Source organism: Xenopus laevis, chromosome 6L, assembly GCF_017654675.1.
Source record: "Xenopus laevis strain J_2021 chromosome 6L, Xenopus_laevis_v10.1, whole genome shotgun sequence".
In the NCBI taxonomy this organism is placed as follows: domain Eukaryota; kingdom Metazoa; phylum Chordata; class Amphibia; order Anura; family Pipidae; genus Xenopus; species Xenopus laevis.
Window position 1 is genome coordinate 160,483,276 of NC_054381.1, and position 20,036 is coordinate 160,503,311.

At 43.1% G+C, this 20,036-nt stretch overlaps 1 protein-coding gene across 4 annotated transcripts in view; it reads right to left on the minus strand.

The window, feature by feature from the left end:
• Positions 1-20,036, minus strand: part of LOC108719445 (1-phosphatidylinositol 4,5-bisphosphate phosphodiesterase gamma-1-like) — a 52,509-nt gene that overhangs the window by 3,052 nt on the left and 29,421 nt on the right. For 3 of the 4 annotated variants that reach the window (XM_041566676.1, XM_041566679.1, XM_041566678.1), the window contains exons 6-31: positions 19,212-19,292; positions 18,249-18,283; positions 16,444-16,516; positions 14,737-14,838; positions 14,272-14,390; positions 13,620-13,705; positions 12,474-12,594; positions 12,093-12,261; positions 11,158-11,277; positions 10,417-10,524; positions 9,942-10,129; positions 9,533-9,733; positions 9,025-9,144; positions 8,521-8,704; positions 7,941-8,018; positions 5,998-6,101; positions 5,768-5,864; positions 5,356-5,440; positions 4,999-5,162; positions 4,745-4,841; positions 2,766-2,990; positions 2,393-2,541; positions 1,975-2,089; positions 1,608-1,769; positions 1,055-1,143; positions 281-465 (exon numbers count right to left, since the gene is read on the minus strand). In XM_041566676.1, coding sequence (XP_041422610.1) covers positions 281-465; positions 1,055-1,143; positions 1,608-1,769; positions 1,975-2,089; positions 2,393-2,541; positions 2,766-2,990; positions 4,745-4,841; positions 4,999-5,162; positions 5,356-5,440; positions 5,768-5,864; positions 5,998-6,101; positions 7,941-8,018; positions 8,521-8,704; positions 9,025-9,144; positions 9,533-9,733; positions 9,942-10,129; positions 10,417-10,524; positions 11,158-11,277; positions 12,093-12,261; positions 12,474-12,594; positions 13,620-13,705; positions 14,272-14,390; positions 14,737-14,838; positions 16,444-16,516; positions 18,249-18,283; positions 19,212-19,292 — 3,257 coding nt within the window. The remainder of the gene's footprint in view (positions 1-280; positions 466-1,054; positions 1,144-1,607; positions 1,770-1,974; positions 2,090-2,392; positions 2,542-2,765; positions 2,991-4,744; positions 4,842-4,998; positions 5,163-5,355; positions 5,441-5,767; positions 5,865-5,997; positions 6,102-7,940; positions 8,019-8,520; positions 8,705-9,024; positions 9,145-9,532; positions 9,734-9,941; positions 10,130-10,416; positions 10,525-11,157; positions 11,278-12,092; positions 12,262-12,473; positions 12,595-13,619; positions 13,706-14,271; positions 14,391-14,736; positions 14,839-16,443; positions 16,517-18,248; positions 18,284-19,211; positions 19,293-20,036) is intronic. The other variant, XM_041566677.1, reaches the window with a different exon arrangement.

Below are 20,036 nucleotides of genomic sequence, written 5' to 3' on the forward strand. Positions count from 1 at the left end.
ATGAATAGGAGGCTTCACTGTAACCCCCCCCCCTATAGTGCCAGTAAGCCTGCAGGGAGATGGATATTGGGATTACTACACTAAGGCATTAATATGACATGGTATATTCTCTGCCACATATTACAGCCACCGGAAAAGAGTCGGAACATGGCTGTGCAGCCTGTCATTTGCATTAATAACCGGATTTTAGCCTGAAAATTCTCAAATGGCTCTTTTCTGTCCGAGTGAACGCAGCTGTGACTGAGCTACTCTCAGCGTAGCCTTCTGATTGGTCACTCACTTCCTGTTTCGCACTTCCGTAAGTTCCATGAGTCGCTCCTGGGCTGCCCGCAGCTCGTCCAGTCTCTGCTGGTAACGAGAGTCACAGTTATTGGCCCGTTCATAGCTGGAAACCTGACTGGACAACTCGCTGGCCCGGTCCCTCAGCTGCTGGATGGAGGTATAGAGATTCTCATCGTCCTCCTCCTGTTCCCAAGGAAAAGTGGCACTGAGTGAGAGTGAAAGTGAAGCCTATGGCACGGGCACACCATAACTGAGTAGCTCTGCCATATCTGGGGCACCAAAATCAAGTCTGTTATTCCCATTGTGCTTAGGTTGTTCCTGAAGTCTATATGTGGTTCCTTCCTATTTCCTTTTGTTATATCTCAAGCCTCCATTTTTATGTTTCTAGCCCACTGCTTACCCTAATGTCCTTGTTTTCCCAAAAACAGGCACTTGATTCTTAATACATCCCATTGTACTTGTACCAAGAACAAATCACTTTCCTTTCCAGGCCTTCAGTTTCCCATGACAGCCACTTTCCTTATTCTTCTCTCAATTGTGACCTCCACTTTTTGTACTAATTGTCCATCCTTGCTGTCCATGGCATTTACTAACTGGAGAATGTTTGCTTCTCTGCTGCCCTCCATCTGCATGTTACCCACCTTATACATGGAATATGATATGAGTGAGCAAGGGGCATTATTATTATTATTAGTAGTAGTAGTAGTAGGTGTAGTAGAAGTAGAGGAGAGCTGGCCAAGGGGAAGCAGAATACCTAGTAGGTGACCCATACCTTAGCATTGACAATCTCTACGTGAACCAAAAGAGAAGCCAACTCCAACTCTTCGCTGTAGCTGTTCCTCAGTGGGACTGAGCGGTAACCTGAAACAAAGCAGTTGGAGATCAAATGGAGCCTGTATGGAGTAGGAACTGTACATTTATGAAGTGCTCACTCACACTACTTCTTAAGCAACACAGACATTTCCCAGTGGATGCTAAATAGGATGATGAAGGGCTCTGTGCTCAACATCTACACCTGTGGATCTACATTTGTGGTTGATCTACATTTACCATCATGCCGCCATAGGAAAGATGGAGTCTTAGGCTAGACATCAGGGCTAGGGAATAACAATGGAGAATGACTGCTGTTATTGATGTAACCCTTAATTTTAGATGATTCAAGTTGCCCTTTTCTGGTGGTACATGACTATGTTCAGAAGCATTGCTATTACTTGAGAAGACTTTTATGAGTTATCTCGAAGACTTGGTTGTCCATTCCTAGTCCTGTCAGACAGGAAGGAGGGTCCAATCCATTCACCCTCGGATCTGGCTTTACTTCCTCTCACCTGTTTTCAACCCCTTGACAGAGAACGTGGCTTGAGCCAAGAAGTTGGGGTCGCTGAACATGTCCTCCTCGTACACCACGAAGCGCAGGAAGGCAAACTCTGGGTTGGTGATGTCAAACACAAACTGCTTCATCATCCACACAGGGTTCAGGCCATTATCCGCTATGAAAGGGGAAACGAAAAGAACAGACAAAATGATGTCATTTAGCGTTGGAATGTGCCACTTACTAAAACGGCAGGGGGATAAACATTTCCTTGTATTATTTATTCACCTAACCATGCATGGATCATTATCCTATGTTCTCTGTGACTCCTCTAAGTCCTTGAGAAAGATCCCATCCCCCACCTTCAGTCCCTTTTCACTTACCCACCACATCACTTTTGCTTTTGCTGTTGTCGAATTCTGAGCCACAAACTTCCACTTCTACAAAGGGGCAAACAATACTCCGACCATTTTTAGGGAGGTGCCTGGCTCCCAGTATCTGCAGAATTAAAATGTACATAGGATTGATGGGTAACAGCCAAGAGTTCAGGGGCCTCACGTGTGCTCTGGACCAATCAGGAAGGCTACATATTATATTTAACGATGGTGACGTCACAATACAGTATTCTACAGAGTATTAGAAGCAGTGGACAACATATACAGCATGGCATGATGCATCATTGAATGAAATATGGGAATTATTTTAAGGTATATGCCTGCATACAAATTCAATCAACTGCTGCACACACAATTCAATCTAAATAGTTTTCTTATCATGTTGATGCGCCCGCCCAGCACTTGCCTGAAGCTGCACTGTGATTGGCTCCACAATCTTCAAGCTGTTCTTATCAAAGGGGTCAAAAAGGTCGTCTCTCATGATGTCCGGCTGCAGGACGTACCCGCTCTGGCCTCCCAACATGAAGAGCGATTGGTTCAGCTGCATCGGCTTGTCTGGGGTCAAAGGACAATGTCATTTAATGGGAGATTGAAGGAATGGATAAAGGATGGGTGATTGCATTACTGCAGCACTACCTTCTATCTGCTTGCTGTTACTGAAACACTGCCTATTGTGCATCACTTTATTGCTCCCTGCATCACTTTATTCTACACACCCCACAATGGCTTCCCTGTGGAGCATCACAACATCCCTGCAATGCTCTCATACAGGCCCTTACCTGGTGTCTGGAAGTTCAGGGCCACCAGTTGGCTGCCACAGATCCACATGGGCAGTGGGTCATAATTGGAGGAGTCCAGGCGTTGGCCCTTGGGGTAGACCCTGCTCAGTTGGCGACGGTTGTATTGAAGGAACTTCTTGCCTTTGCTGCGGTTGGCGTACTTCTCTGCCTTGGTCTCGGGAAATGAAGACATATCACGGTAGCAAGCCTTCTCTGTGCCGATCTCTGTGCAGAACAAAGAGTCAGCCTGGCAGAAGAACCACAACCTGGCACGGGCTTTACACTAGTGTCAGGTCACAGGGATTCAAAAAGTATTACTTTGCCATCAATAGGTTCCCCTGCCACATATACTGTACAATATCAGCTACTTCTCATGCTAAAGGGAACTTCCTTCCTCAAACTGAAACCGTTAAAGATTATAAGTTCCCACATCACAACTGGCCTCAGGCTCTAACACTACCTGCTCAGGCAGCTAAAACAAAAAGACATGCATTCTACATTTACATACAATTTGGGAGGAATAACAACAAATCTACATATTTTTGTGCAGGATTACTTTTAGAAATAACATGGGCTGAGAACAAAACTTCTCTGGGAAGGAAGTAACAAAATAAGAGGCTCAAAAAAGGAAATTAATCTAAAAGAATAGATTATGTAATCGGCACACTGGCCTTGTTCCTCCTTGATAAAATACTGGAGAAGATGAGAGCAAACTGAGAGCTAGAACAGGCCAAGCAAGAAAAGAAGGATGAGACCAGGCCAAGGAGAAGAGAAAGAGAGGAGGGGGCCAGGGAAGATGAAGTGGAGGAGGAAAGCAAGTCAATGAAAAGAAGAAGAGCAGGCCAATGGGAAGAAGGGGAAGAGGAGAGCAGGCCAATGTGAAAAGAAGAGGAAGAGAAAGCAGGCCAAGGGGAAAAAGAAGACAAGGAGGAGGAGGGCAGGTCAAGGGGAAAGAAGAAGAAGAAGAAGAGAACAGGCCAATGGAAAAAGAAAGGGAGGAAGACAGCAGGCCAAGGGGAATAAGAGGAGGAGGAGGAGAGCAAATGAATGGTAAGAAATAGAGGATTAGGAGAGCAGGCAAACAGAAAGAAGAAAAGAAGGAGGTGAGAAGGTCATCTGGAAGTAGAAGAGGAGGAGGAGGACAGCAGGCAAAGAGGAAGAAAATAAAAGGAGAGCAAAAGGGAAGGGAAGAAAGAAGATGATGAAGCGAGCAGGCCAATTGGAAGAAGAAAGGGAGGTGGAGAGCAGGCATGGGGAGGAAGAAAAGGATGAGGTGAGAAGGTCAATAGGAAATAGAAGCTGAGGGGAGAAAGGCTGAGGGGTGGAACAAGAGAAGGAGGAGGAGAGCAAGCCAAGGGAAAAAAAGAGGCGAAGAACAGGCCAATGGGAAGAACAAGATAAAGAGAAGGAGAGCAGGAATAAGAGAAGAAGGAAGAGAGCAGGCCAAGGGGAAGAACAAGAAAAGGAGAAGGAGAGCAGGACAAGGGGAAGAACAAGAGAAGAAAGAGAGCAGGTCAATGAGATGAACAAAATAAGGAGGAAGGGAGTAGGTCAAGGGATAAAAGAAGAGGCAGGCCAAGTGGAAGAAGTAGAGGAGAGCTGGCCAAGGGGAGGAACAATACCAGACAAGACAAAAGTAAAAACAAGGAGAGCAAGCCAATGAGAAAAAGTCAACTGGAAGAGAAGAGAAAGCAAGTAAACATACATAATCCAGGAGGGGCAAAAGAGTAGGACAGGATGAGGGGAGGACAAAATCTGACCAAGATAGGAGAAAAGAGCACAGTGAGTGGAATAATATGTATAGAAGCTGAGGGGGGAACAGAAAACAGAATCTGACAGTTGTCACTGGGAAATGGGGGTTTGACCCTTGGATAAAAGGCACAGCGCAGAGGAAAGTTCACAACAGGTATAAAACTGCTATCAGTTGTTGGCATTCCATGAAGAGCAAATGAAGAAGTACAGAGACAACAATCCCTTACTTTCCTCATCAAACGGAACAGGCCGGCAATAGACAACAAGTTCAGACAGCTCGAGGGCAATCTTCTTCCTCCGCTCCATGATTTTCCCTTCCTGCATCTGAGGAACCACAACACAAAGTTCCCAAGTCAGGGATGACAAACTCGGATCAGAGATAATGTGGCATCTGAGTTGCCTCCTTAGGTGCAACCCTGTCCCTCAGCAAGAAAATATTATATATTCCATATTATATATTCAGTATGAGGTCAGAGCTCACCCGAGCGTCAGCGTTGTGAGTGGCCTCCCGGATTTTGGCAATCCAATCATTGAGCTCTTCCTGAGTGTCAGCTGCCACATCCAAGGACTGAGAGGGGTGGGACATTTGCTGGGAGTGGATGGTGAAGACATACGGCCGTGAGCTCCTTCCCTCCTTTGATGAGACTGAGAGAGAAATGGAGAAAGAATTTGACTGCAGGGGGTGTGGGGTCCATGACTGAAGAGAGACTAAACCTCAGATGGACCCAGACGCATATTAGATGGGTCATCAGTCTCTACCGACTGCAAGCTCTTTGGGCTAGGGTCTACCTTTGCTTTCAGATGGAGATGTACTTGAAGAAAGTTTCTGGTGACTCACCTATGTGGCAAGAAGGCACGTCGATAAATCCTTTCAGGAAGTTCCCCAGTGGGCTGTTCTCTGCTGATTGGCCGAAATAGAAAGACTGTGTAGAATAGGGAAATAAATTATATATGAGGATGAGAAATCCCAGGATCCCCCACCAAAGAATGGCCTTGCTACCCCTGGTATAAACAGCCCATGTGTCAATGTACATTAATCATTTTTCACAATATTAGCAGTTTAACACTGCGAATATCATAAATGTATAACAGGAGCATGTATGCAGACGCGTGTTTTTATTAAGATAATGGCACTAGTCCATTAAAAGCTGTCAGATGATTGGTTGATCTATTCAAGTATAAATCCCTGGCACTGGTACAACACCCAGTGGTGGGAAAGACGAGAGGTTATTAGCCAAGCAGTCACTTACGCCGTCATCCTGGTCTGGTGACATCATGATCGTTGTCTCTTCTACGTAATTAGCTGGGAACCAGAGTTGCTTTTTGCCTCCGTAATCCCCCCGCCACCTGGAAGTGTAAGAATAAACAGGATGAAGGCTAGGGGGCGCTAGTGAGAGGTGCCCAATTATAGAACAATAATATTCTTGTTTGTGTCCAATATGAGCCTTATCATACAACACTGGGGGTTCAGCCATCTCACCAGCCGCCATCTTGTTTGTCCACATTGTGTATAATGGCTTGTTTGCAGAACGTCAGCTCATCCTCACGCTGGGCCTTGTAATCATAGAGCGCTTTCACCATGCACTGGGGGGGCAAAGTCACATTACGTTCATAAGGCGCCAATAGTTTATTGTTTATATTTACCCACCGAATTGTCAGCAAATTTAGGGGCTGTTCCTGCTGAATTATGCTTAGTACAGGGAATACCTATGCTGCCATAGTTTTATGGGATCTCTCTGTACAGACTATGAGCAAACTTAGGGGACTGTTCCTGCTGAATTGTGCTTAGTACAGGGAATACCTATGCTGCCATAGTTTTATGGGATCTCTCTGTACTGACTATGAGCAAACTTAGGGGACTGTTCCTGCTGAATTGTGCTTAGTACAGGGGAATACCTATGCTGCCATAGTTTTATGGGATCTCTCTGTACTGACTATGAGCAAACTTAGGGGACTGTTCCTGCTGAATTGTGCTTAGTACAGAGGAATACCTATGCTGCCATAGTTTTATGGGATCTCTCTGTACAGACTATGAGCAAACTTAGGGGACTGTTCCTGCTGAATTGTGCTTAGTACAGGGAATACCTATGCTGCCATAGTTTTATGGGATCTCTCTGTACAGACTATGAGCAAACTTAGGGGACTGTTCCTGCTGAATTGTGATTAGTACAGAGGAATATTTTACAGTATCTGTCAGTACAGGTTAAGAGTAACACTAAGAGTAAAAGTGACATTTGGCAGGGCTCAGCTTGTTACTATTTAATCCTGTATTTGCCAAACATCTTGCTGCCCACACAGTTCCTGCTTTGAGGCGTCTTTAAACCAGGAGAGCTAAAGTGGGAGCTGCAGGGCCCAGACTGGGCTGTTTATAGCCACACTGTTTGTTTAGTACAGACTGACGGCTCACTCACAACATCACGAGACAGAACTCTTAAAGGGGCCGTTCATTCCAGTCTCACCTGTTTCTGTGCTGCAGGGGCCGAGACAAGAGCTGAATTATGTATTTCTGGTCAGTTTGGTGCCAGGAACAGGGAATGGGGATTCTCAGGAGACTGTGATTTCTCTCTGAACAAACGGCACTCTATTAAAGGGCAACTATATTTATCATTAATTATACTCCTTTTGTTATCGTATGAAGCAGGAAGGATTAACAGATAGACCCATAAAACTATGGCAGCATAGTATAAAAAGAACAGAGGCGCCAAAAGAATAAAAGGATATAAACGAGTTTAAAAACCAAAACTTGGTAATCAGAGGAGGCAGTAGTGGACTTACCTCCTCCAAGCAGACACAAAACGACTGTAATTAAGCAGTCAAAATGGATTAACAAACTCCAATCAGTACAACGCGTTTCACGGGCTCAGACCCGCTTCTTCAGGCAATAAACATAGGAGTTACAGTGAATTTCAGAGACCAAAGTTTGTCACTTTGGTCTCTGAAATTCACAGCTGTAACTCCTATGTTTATTGCCTGAAGAAGCGGGTCTGAGCCCGTGAAACGCGTTGTACTGATTGGAGTTTGTTAATAAATGGTAACCCTAGTTTGTGAGTATATGTTATTTACTCTTATTTCATTATCCCTTACCAATACATATTACACTATTGGGACTCTTGGTGTTCCTTTTGTTTATGGAGGATAGGTATTCCCTGTACTAAGCACAATTCAGCAGGAACAGTCCCTAAGTTTGCTCATAGTCTGTACAGAGAGATCCCATAAAACTATGGCAGCATAGGTATTCCCTGTACTAAGCACAATTCAGCAGGAACAGCCCCTAAGTTTGCTCATAGTCTGTACAGAGAGATCCCATAAAGCTATGGCAGTATAGGTATTCCCTGTACTAAGCACAAATTATACCATCAGTATTTCTGATCTTAGTTGTTCCTGTTTGACCAGACACAGTGGATAAAATAATTGGAATCTTACCCTTGATGTGGGCATCTTGTTGGCCTCCACATAATGATGGGGGGTTCTACCCTCATACAGAGCATCATAGTCCAGTTCCTGGAAAGAAAACCAAGTCACATTATTATCCCTTCATCAATAATTAATCATCCATTAAAAGAGAAACAAAAAAAGGCACAGCCAGAGGCAATAAAGGGGCCACACACAGTGGAGAAGGAAATCTTACCCTTGACATCTTTAACTCCACCCACACCCGGTACGAGTCCAGAAACGAAAAGAATCTTTGAAACCCCCCAGGGGGGCTACAGAGTCAGTTTAGTTCCCCACAAATATAACCCAGCTTGTTTATTAGGCTTCTTGCCCCAGACTCAACCCTACATACTGAAGAACACAGAGAAGGCAAATGAATGAGGTCCCTGGTGAATTGGAAAAAGCTTGAAAAAGAATAGGGGTGAAGGCATTGCTTGATTGGTTGCTATGGGTTACATGAGCAAATTTTGAGTTGGTCCATGGCCCTATATGTGTTATAGACACGCACTCATTCTCCTGATCTATACGTGGACCAGTACAGCCTCATATGATCTAATATGGAGGTACCCACCGCCGTGCCCATCTTCTCCAGCGCTTCCTCATTGATGGGATAGCGGAGCCTCATCTTGCGGTACAGCGGGTGTTTCTCATAGTAACCAATGAGGTCAACCAGGCTCTCGAACTCTGCCGAGCTGCCCAACATGAAGAGTCGGCCCTCCTGCTGTATCCGGCAGTGCTTGATCTTCCCCTCAGCCCTGCAGGACAAGAGAACGTCTAGTAAATACCCCAACTCATGGAAACTGCCACATCTGTGTTGTCATAGATATTTATCAGGAAGGGAGGATGCTCACTCTACTGGATTGGACTGCCAGTACCAGAGTATCTCCCAGTGGATCCCAGCCAAGGACAACTCCCATCAGCCCTCTCTTATTGACATCTAATAATGTGGCCCTTGGTGTCAGGTTCTCAGGTGGCACTTAGGAAGCCCAGAAGATCTCTAAGTAAAGGGCCCCTGGGAGCCAGAGGGATAGAGGATATAAGAATACAGATCAGATGAATTGTGCAGGTTCCGTACCTGAATGAAATAGCGAATGAGTTGGTCTCGCTCCGCTTGCGCAGTAGGAAGGCACCGTCTCGTGGGACTCTCATCAGCATGTGCTCCGCCTGCAGGCGGGTGAGATTGGCATGGTACCACCTGGGTGACAAAAGTCAGTGGGATACCAGTGTTACACAGACTAGTCTAAGAGACTATGGGGTATATTTATCAAAGAGTGAAGTGAGAGATCGCCACAGTCCTTTAGAGTAAAATTTATAAATGGGTGAAATTGAAAGTTCATCCTTTGATAAATACACCTTTCAAAATCCCATAGAAATGAACAGAGAGTGGCGGAATTTTACTCTAGAGAACTGTGGCCATCTCTAACTTCACTCTTTGATAAATATACCGCTAAGAAGGAAAGTAGATGCAGGGATCTGACTCCCAGCATGTGGTAGAAGCTAAAAGAAGGGTTTGCCCAATAACCCAGGAAGGAAGATCCCACCACTACCAGAGAACAAGAGGCACTGGAGCTACTTGTACATACTCTTTACTCTCATGAGCGTTGGGCTGTGGCACGGGGTCCGTTAGCCTCATCTCAAACTCGTTGCACCTCAGCGGCACCTCCCGGTAATGGGCGATCAGACTGTACAGGCTGTCAAACACCAGGTTGTCGGTCAGGTAGAATTTGGTGGTGCCGGCCTCCTGCCGAGAATGGATGCGGCAGTGCTGGACCCTGTTGGAGCGCCTGTAGGGAATGAGGACAATGTGTCACCGGACATAACTAGGAGCCATACAGCCCCTTTCATTATTACATGTCTTGGGCCATGTTGTAGTTCAGCAACAACATCTGTTGGATATTACTGATTTATGGAGGGGCAGACTTGCATTTCCAAGGGCCCATTATCCCCAAAAAAAACTTCATTTCCCTGATGAAATTAAGACCCCCAGCTCACCAGAAAGATAAAGTGTAGTCGCCAACGAATGTCTCACTCTCGCGCACTAGGAATGTTCCATCCTTTCCGCCCGTCTCCGTGCAATACTCGTGCAACAGCTTCTCGGCAATCTGGCGCCCATCACGCCCGCCCCCCAACTTCCCATGGAACCACTTCTCAGTGAAGTGCAGCTCGTTGTTATTCAATTCCTGCACAAGAACATCAGAGACATAACATGTGACATGGGTTGGGTTGCCACCTTTTCTGGAAAAAATACTGGCTTTCCTATATTTTTATGGTTTTTCCCTATACATAACATTGGCATCAAGCAACGTTTTTACCGGCCAGGCCAGTAAATTGCAGTCTGGTGGCAACCTTAGACATGAGCCAGGTGGCAGTTAGTACAGGACTACACAATGCCACTGGGCTGCTTCTCCCTCAACTACCAGCGCTTCAGCCACAGTGGTACCACATCTGTAGTTACCATGTTCCTCACCTCTTTGGGCTCCATCTCCTCTTCATCATCATTGGACTGGTACCATGACGTCTCCTCAGAGTAGTAGATCTTGTTACATGTTAGAACGAAATAGTGAGGGCTCCATGTCTATAGAGTGAAGCCAAAGCAACATTCATCAGAAGAAGCTTTAAGAAGGGATTGGATGTTGTTTAGCAAGTGAGGGAATACAGGGATATGGGAGATAGCTCATAGTACAAGTTGATCCAGGGACTGGTCCCATTGCATTTTGGAGTCAGGAAGGAATTTTTTCCCCTCTGAGGCAAATTGGAGAGGCTTTAAATGGGGTTTTTGCCTTCCTCTGGATCAACTGACAGTTAGGCAGGTTATATACAAAGGTTGAACTTGATGGACGTGTCTTTTTTTCAACCTAACTTACTATGTAATCAGTTTCCAGAACATCAGTTCAATTGCCCTGACACTCATTTATTTGCCCCACTTACAGTCAGACTTGGTGACAGGGACTCCATCAGAACTGACAGTTGCCAACTAAGTATTATGGGTCCCTAAGGTGAAGCTTTATTTTCTTCCCTAGATACCCTTGGACATACAGTATTATGTATAATATACAGCAATGTATCCTATGTCTCTGTAATCTTATCAATGAGGGAAGCAGATACAGAAATCAACAAAGCAAGGGAACCAAAGCTAATGGCATTCCTAGAAACACTACTTGGCAGCAGAGCTTGCAGTCAATAAGATACTTCCACAGTAAAAGCTTACGTGGTCTATGGGATCTTCCAGGTAGAGGATCCCATTCTTGATGGAGTTACTGATGTCATTCTCCGAGTAGCTGGCAGTTGAGACCTCCTCATAAAGGTTCCCCTCTACCAGCTTCTTGTGCTGAGGGGGGAAACATAGAGATCCATGATGGGGTGGGAGGGGCAAACAGATCAGAGGGCGGGGATTAAACCTTTTCTCCCACCCATAGGAAGTTAGAGGGTCTTGAAAAAAGAGTGGGCCCCATATGTTTGAGTGGTTGATTGACTTACATTGGTCCTACATTGCACCGCAGCAGTTAACAATAGCAACCAATCAGCTTAAAGGGGTTGTTCCCCTTTAAATCAACTGTTAGTATGATGCAGAGAGGGATATTCGGAGAGAATTTGCAATTGGTTTTCATTTTTTATTATTTGTGGTTTTTGACTTATTTAGCTTTTTATTCAGCAGCTCTCCAGTTTGCAGTTTCAGCCATCTGGTTGGTCCAAATGACCCTAGCAACCATGCACTGATTTGAATAAGAGACTGGAATATAAATAGGAGAGGCCTGAATAGAAAGACGAGTGATAAAAAGTAACACTAACAATACATTTGTAGCCTTACTGAGCATTTGTTTTATAGATGGGGTCAGTGACCCCCATTTGAAAGCTGGAAAGAGTCAGAAAAAGAAGGAAAATAATCCAAATACTATATAAAAATAAAGACCAATTAAAAAGTGCCCATTCTATAACATACTAAAAGTTAACTTAAAGATGAACAACCAACTTTAAGTGAAAAATGAAAGCATTGATATGATTGGTTGCTATGGGTGGGTGCAGTATTAGTGTCTGTACCTATTACACTGAGAGGGATTGTATTTGCTTGTGCTCATGCACTTCCCTTTGGAGTGTAAAACAGCAGATAGGCATTGCTTTATGGCAGGGAGTGAGGATCAGTACCTTAATGAGAATCTTCTTTTTGAGCTGTGCCGGAGAGGGGAGCTCGTCTGCATTGATGTCCACCGGTTTGGTCAGCAGCATGTCCCCAAATACCTTCTTAAAATAGTGGGCCATGTTTCTCTGCTGAACTACACTGCAGTGATCCTCGATGGACAAGATCACCGGATATCTAGACAGGATGGAGACACCCACAAATAGGTAAGTAAAGTCACCCCAACTGCCTGGCACCAGACTAGTCATGGTCCATCTTCATTCCTGCTTAGGGGATCCCTCTGTCCAACGTTTTCCTCCCAGCTCAGCACCCAGGGACCCCCCACCCAGCTCAGCACCCAGGGACCCCCCACCCATTCCCTCTAAGACAATAGCCCAGCTTTTCCTTACTCCGACGTGACAAAGGCATTCTCCTTGATAGTGTGCAGCACATCCAAAAACTTGATTTTAGAGGTCAAGGTGTGTCCATGATAGATAATAGGCAAGTCATCTGGTCCATCCCAGCAATCCACTATAGATATAGGGAAACAATAGTGAGCCCTGATACTAATGCTAGCTGGGAGATACACAAATTCACTCTTATAGTTATACTAATGGGGGCTTGTATGTAATCATTCATACCCAGAACATTATACCCTTATAATACACAAAAGCCATGAATATCTTGTAAATTATATCCTTATAAACGTGAGTTCTGATTATATGGTCATGAAACTCCTCGGTAACTTATAATATCCTTATATTTTACAAGAGGGGCTACTTTATTCACTATATACAACACAAAAGCCATGAATATCTTGTAAATGATATCCTTATAAACGGTGAGTTCTGATGTCATCAGTTATAAACGGTGAGTTCTGATGTCATTTCTGTCACATGACTCACTGAAATGTGTGTATTATAATAAATAAAGTACCCCCAGTTGCAAAATATGAGGATATTAGAAGTTACCTCGGAGTTTCATGACCTGTATAAAAACACTCGGCCTTCGGCCTCGTACTTTTATATGGTCATGAAACTCCTCAGTAACTTATAATATCCTTATATTTTACAAGAGGGGGTACTTTATTCACTATATAATACACAAGAGCCATGAATATCCTGTAAATTATATCCTTATAAATAGTGTGATAGCAGCACTTACTGAATTCTGACATCAGAGAATGAAGGCCTTTATATGGTCACAGAACAACCCCTCAGTGACTTCTAATATCCTTATTATTTACAGTAGGGGGTACAGTATCCCTTATAATACATGAGTGATACTCAGAGTTCCCTGTATAACTCAGCCTGCAGCCTTGTGCCTTTATATGGTCACAGAACAACCCCTCAGTGACTTCTAATATCCTTATCATTTACAGTAGGGGGTACATTATCCCTTATAATACATGAGTGATACTCAGAGTTCCCTGTATAACTCAGCCTGCAGCCTTGTGCCTTTATATGGTCACAGAACAACCCCTCAGTGACTTCTAATATCCTTATCATTTACAGTAGGGGGTACATTATCCCTTATAATACATGAGTGATACTTACATTCAATGCAGCGACAGCCCATGCGGAGGCAGCGAGCGTAAGCTTCTAAGGATGACTCACTGGAGAACTGATCCCCAGTCAGATATCTAGGGAGAAGAAGAAGAATATGTTTATCTCCTTATATTATACTGCCTGGTACCTTATCTTCTGGTTTCTGTATTAGTGCTATAGGCAGATACTGCAGGCATTTCAGTGTCCTATCATTATAGAAGAACTAAACCGTTTTACGAATCTGACACCTACACTACACTAAAATGCAGAAAGACCTGTTCCTAGGCAGCTTTAGGGGGTTGAAAAAATATTGTTCCACATTAAATTTGTTTGACACTCCAGCGGTGGGTTGGCAGAATTTGTTTTGAGGTTTTTTTTAGATTTTTATTCAGCAGCTCTCCAGTTTCTGGTTGCTAGGGTCCAGATTCCCATAGCAACCATGCACTGATATGAATAAGAGCCTAGAATATGAATAGGATCAATAGCAATGAAAGCAAATCAGATATTTGCTTTCATTGCTGTAACTGCACTAGACTAAACAACCAATCAGATATTTGCTTTCATTGCCGTAACTGCACCAGACTGACCAATAGATGGCGCCCTGACCCAAACTCACAAACTGACAAGTGGCTGCGGGCGGAGTAGGGGGTTAAATACGTACGTGTTGTGTGAGGATGAGATCCAGTATTGGGACAGGGGGTAGTTCATCTCTTCAGGCACCACATTCTCAAACTTCCAGTCCATGATCATGTTCTCTTTGGAGAAGAGGTACGTCAGGAACTGAAAGCACACACACAACCCAATGAACTGCAGCAGATGGAGCCCCAACTCAGTCCTGCCCTATGTAAAATGCACTGATTCCGTAACCCCCCAATAGATCTGCCGTCCCTATTCTGATTGGCCAGAACCAGTAGAATCATACAGGGGTAATGTAATAAAATGTAATAAAAGACAGAAACTTTGCACCGGTTCCAGCTTCCCATAGCAGCCAATCAGCAGGTAGCATTTACTGGTCACCTGTTTAAAAGCAAACATTTGATTGGTAGCTACGTGTTACTAGACCAAGTGCCCACCACAGGCTGCAGCAAAGGTCATGTGACCCAACTAACACTAATGACCCCCTTACCTCATCCAACTGCAGAATGGGTTCCAAAATGTCCCCATCGCTGTCCTTCAGGTAACTGCATAGATAATCCCGAACCTTAGTAATGTCACTGGCCCAGGCTTCCTGGGGGCACAGAGAGAACAGAGGGAGAGGGTGGGTGATGATGATAATGAGTTGGGACTGATGGATTCATGAGCCATGATATTGGTTTTGCACCTATCATTTGCTCCCGCATTAGGGAATGACGCCCATAGTAGGTAAGTGTATATTACACATAAATACGGAGTATATTACTTTACTTTTTCTTGCTCTTTCCAGTTTGGCATTTAAACTCATTGCCACCTACTTGTTAAAGTCACTGACCTGGAGGTCCTACCTAATACTAACCTCTAATTATACTGGAGATAGGTCTTACATACCTTCTGATCAAAATGAGATAAAGTCCTGTTAAATCTTAATGAGCTCAGATTGGTGGAAATAAGCCCCTAAGGCCCCTTTATTACTTAGGTCCTGCATACTTTCCAGTTCTAACTGGACACTAAAACGTCCTACCTACAGTAACTTCTGATTGTACTGATGAATGGTCTACTTACTAGCTGATCCAATAGGACAAAGGTCCTACCTTCCTTTTGATCTTCCAATAAGAAGTTCCTACCTACTTTCTGATAAATCTGGAGAAAGGTCCTACCAAGCTGTAGATTAAACTGGAATAAAGTCCTATTTACCTTCTGAACCAACAGAAATAAAGTCCTACCTACTGTCAGAGCAAACTGGAAGGTCTTACATACCTTCTAATATAATTGGACAAACTTTCTGCCTACCTACATTCTGAATACATTGTTGGAAGGTTTACATAACCTCTGATCTTACAGGACAAAGATCCTACTAACTATTTGATCTAACCAGGCCGGATTTGTGGAAGGACACCAAGGCCTGGGCCTAGGGCGGCAGGATTTTAGGGGGCGTCATGCTGCCCAACCACACCCACATTGGTTCAAAAACACTGGGGATGCGCAGGAGATACAATCATTTTTTTAATTTCCTGTGCGCCAATCCCCATTGCTCCGCTCCACTGACAAACGGCAGTGGGCCAAGGGGTACCTGCTATGTAAATCCAGTCCCTTTCAACATTCTGATCAAACTGGTGCAAAGTCAAACCAATCATCTGCTCAAACTGATGCAAGGTCATACTGACCTTCTGATGAAATTGGCGCAAGGTCATACCAACCTTCTGATCAAACTGGTGCAAGGTCATACCGACTTTTTGTTCAAACTGGAGAATCGATCTATCCAACTTCTTATTAAACTGAAGAAATCTCCTACCTACCTGCTGATTAAATTGGAATAAGCTCCTATTTACCTTCTAACTGAATGAATTTGTCTACCTTCTTCTGATGGAACTGGAAAGTACCTACCTACCTTCTGATCACACTGGTAAAAGGGTCTACCTACCTTCTTATGCAACAGAAGAAAGGCACTACCTTTTTATTGAGCTAAAAAAAACCTGCTTAAGCTGGAGAAATTACCTACCTTCTGATCAAACTTGTGAAGAGACCTAATGACCTTCTGATCACACTGGAGAAAGGTCCTATCTACTTTCATGATCAGACTGGGAAAGTTCTGATGTCCCTTCAGTTCACACTGGAGAAAGGTCCTAGCTACCTTGTAATGAAACTGGAGGAGCACCTACCTACCTTCTGATAATGTCCATTGTTAGGTCCTACTTACCTTCTGATCAAACTGAAGAAACCTCTGGAAGTCATACAGTGAGATCTGGCACAGAGAAGGCCGATCAACATTCCTGCGGAAAAACACACATGAATGTCAAAGGAAAAATAACTGTTTGCATGTTCATGAAAAAAATTGTAATTTTATATAAAACAGAGTCGTTTGCTTTGCTGCTGAGAAGTTACAGCTACTTTTTGAACTTTCATCATGAGTGATTGTATTCTACACCACCAGGGAGAAGGCAATGCTGGGCTGTTCTATTCTCATTAAATAAGGGAAGAATTCACAAGACCATGAACAACAGATCCCAACTTGGGAAGTACCAGAGCCCCATCTGTCCCCTAACAGGCCATTCTGACAGAGGCCTCTGCCAACTCCCCACATCTTTATTTTCCACTCAATTCCAGGGAACAATCAACTGAGTGAGTAGGACAACTGCTTGATATGCAGGAGAGTTCACCAAACGTTAGCAGCTACAAGACATGCACAGAATCCATAATATGGAAGTCTCAAAATAAGGTACCAAATCCAAACCCTTCATTGCACAGTCAAATTTGAGAAATATAAAAAAAAAGGCATAATATGTGAAACTATTGGTAGCGGTCATGTTATGTTTAAATTCCTAAACAATCATTTTTCACAAATAGCCAGAAAGTCAAGGAGAACTAGTGCCATCCTGGAGATCAAGAAGAACCACAATAGTCTTAGATGAAGAAAACTCAGAATGGCAAGATGAGCAACAACTATAGTTCAGCAAGAACCATGATTATCTCTGAAAATCAAGGAGAACCATTACCATCAAGCAGATCAAGAAGAACCACAATAGTCTGAGATGAAGAAAATGCAGAATGGCAAGATGAGCAACAACTGTAGTTCAGTAAGAACCATGATAATCTCAGAAGATCAAGGAGAATCAGTACCATCCCACAGATCAAGAAGAACCACAATAGTCTTAGATGAAGAAAACTCAGAATGGCAAGATGAGCAACAACTTTAGTTCAGCAAGAACCAGATCTATCTCAGAAGATCAAGGAGAACCAGATTGCAGTAGAACATGATGGTCCGGGAAAATCCAGAAGAACCAAAACATTTATGCAGTTTACTAATACAGACTAAGAAAACTAAGTAACGGAATTGAAGCCTTTGTCGTCTGAACTCACTTTCCTTTTATGTGCTAGATATTATCTCAGCTCCATGGCATCTAATCAGATCTGTTTTCGGAACGTTCAAATCTAGTTGCTGATTGGTTGCTATCGGCGACATCACAGGTAATGTTTGGCCTTAACATTAAAGGGGTGTTTCACCTTTAACGTTTACTGTGTTATAGTATGGCCAATTCTAAGCAACTTTTGAATTGGTCTTCATTATTTATTTATTTTTTATAGTTTGTAATTATTTGACTTCTTCTTCTGACTCTTTACAGCTTTCAAGTGGGGGTCACTGACCCCATCTAAAAACAAATGCTCTGTAAGGCTACAAATGTATTGTTGCTGCTATTTTTATCTTTCTATTCAGGCCTCTCCTATTCATATTCCAGTCTCTTATTCATATCAATGCATGGTTGCTAGGGGAATTTGCACCCTAGCAACCAGATGGCAGAAGTTACAAACTGGAGAACTGCTGAATAAAAAGCTAAATAACTCAAAAACCACAAATAATAAAAAATGAAAACCAATTGCAAATTGGCTCCGAATATCTCTCTATACATCATACTAACAGTTAACTTAAAGGTGAACAAACCCTTTAATAAATATGCTTCCAAATGTGATACAACGGGTTAAGAACTGATCAGCTTTTAAACTCACCTTAAAGGGAAAGACAACTCAAGCTGCTCAATTATCTGTAATGAAAAGAAAGAGGGATCAGGGCTGTTATTAATAGAGCTGAGAAAACTGTATAATAGAATATAGTTCTCTGGCCCTGGATGGTACAAACTCTAAAATAATCTCTATATTCCCTCAAACTGTCATTGCAACTGAAAGGACCACTCTGCTTTGACTTTCTGTTTATTTTTGTAACTAATGCAAACAGTAAGTGCCAGATTTATCAAGGGTGGAATTTCGAGTTCATGGGAGTTATTTAAAACTCCCATGAACTCAAAATTCGACCAACTGCAATTTATTAAAAAAATTCTAATTTTTAAAACTCGTGTTAATGAAATTGACCTTCAAACTCGAATCTAATTTAAATCTAATTCAAATCAAATTTGGATCCAATTCGATTTGAGTTTTTTACACGAAAAAAATTTGGCAGGTTTAGGTTAGGTTGCCTATGATTAAGGGATTGTATCCCGAAACGCGTAGGGCCTTTGATCCCTATTTTTAGCTTGTAATAAAGTACCTTTTCCTCTTCAAGTGGAGTGCCGTCCATTTCCTTTGGCATAGGTTTAGGGTAGAACTACATTTTCATGCCTGCGTTTTAGCGCAGCGCATGGGATCCGCCGGAAACGCACTGAAGTCGCCCATGTAATTCTACCCTTAAATTGGTGGTTAGTCGAATTCAAGTTCTTAAAGGGCCAGTGTATGATAAATTTCCAAAAATTTTTTTAAAAAATACTCAAATTGAATTTTAACAATTCCATAGTCGAATTTGACAGTTTTGGCCATAAAAAAACTTGAAAATTCTAATTTTCACTTTCGACCCTTGATAAATGTGCCCCTAAGAGTTTAATACATATGTCACAGACCTCTATCTTTGTCTTCCCTAGCGTCCCACATGGCCAATAGTCTTTACACACAGATTTATCACCAGTCTGGGGGGGAACTTACTGATTTCTGAGCGTCAAACATCAAGTTATTGTAAAACAAAACAAAGTGTGGGAAGGTCAGCTCTGATCGGGCCTCGATTTCCTGTAAGAAGAAAGCAGAGTCTCTGTTATTGCTCTTTCTCTTGTACAGGTATGGGATCCGTTATCCAGTAATCCATTATCCAGAAAGCTCCGAATTATGGAATGGTTGTCTCCCATAGACTCGTTTTATCTAAATAATCCAAATTTTTTAAAAATTATTTCCTTTTTCTGTGTAATAATAAAACAGTCGCTTGTACTTGATCCCAACTAAGATATAATTAATCCTTATTGGAGGCATAACCAGCCTATTGGGTTTATTTAATATTTATATTATTTTCTTGTAGACTTCAGGTATGAAGACCTAAATTACAGGAACATCTGTTATCTGGAAAGATCCATTATCTGGAAACCCCCAGGTCCAGAGCATTCTAGATAACAGGTCCCATACCTGTATCATCTTTACACAATGGTTGCAATTACTTGTAATGAAATACCTGTACTAGGAATGTAGTAGCTGAACACATATTGTCCCAGAGAGGAAACTTGTTGGTGTTGATCGTTGATTGGTCACATTGAGTTTTATGTGATAAGCAGAGGTGGAGCTTATTATCTAAGCAGGGCAGGGGCGGTCCGTGATGTGGAAGGAATGGGCGGTATAGGAGCGTGGTTGTGACGCAGAGGGGTTGGGCTATGACCCAGTGATTCACTGATCGCCGTGTCAATCATGGGGAATCCTGCCCTGTTTTCCTTATTTGGAAAACAAGGAAGTTTTGACCCGGGCAGCCCTTCAAAATACCGGGCTGTC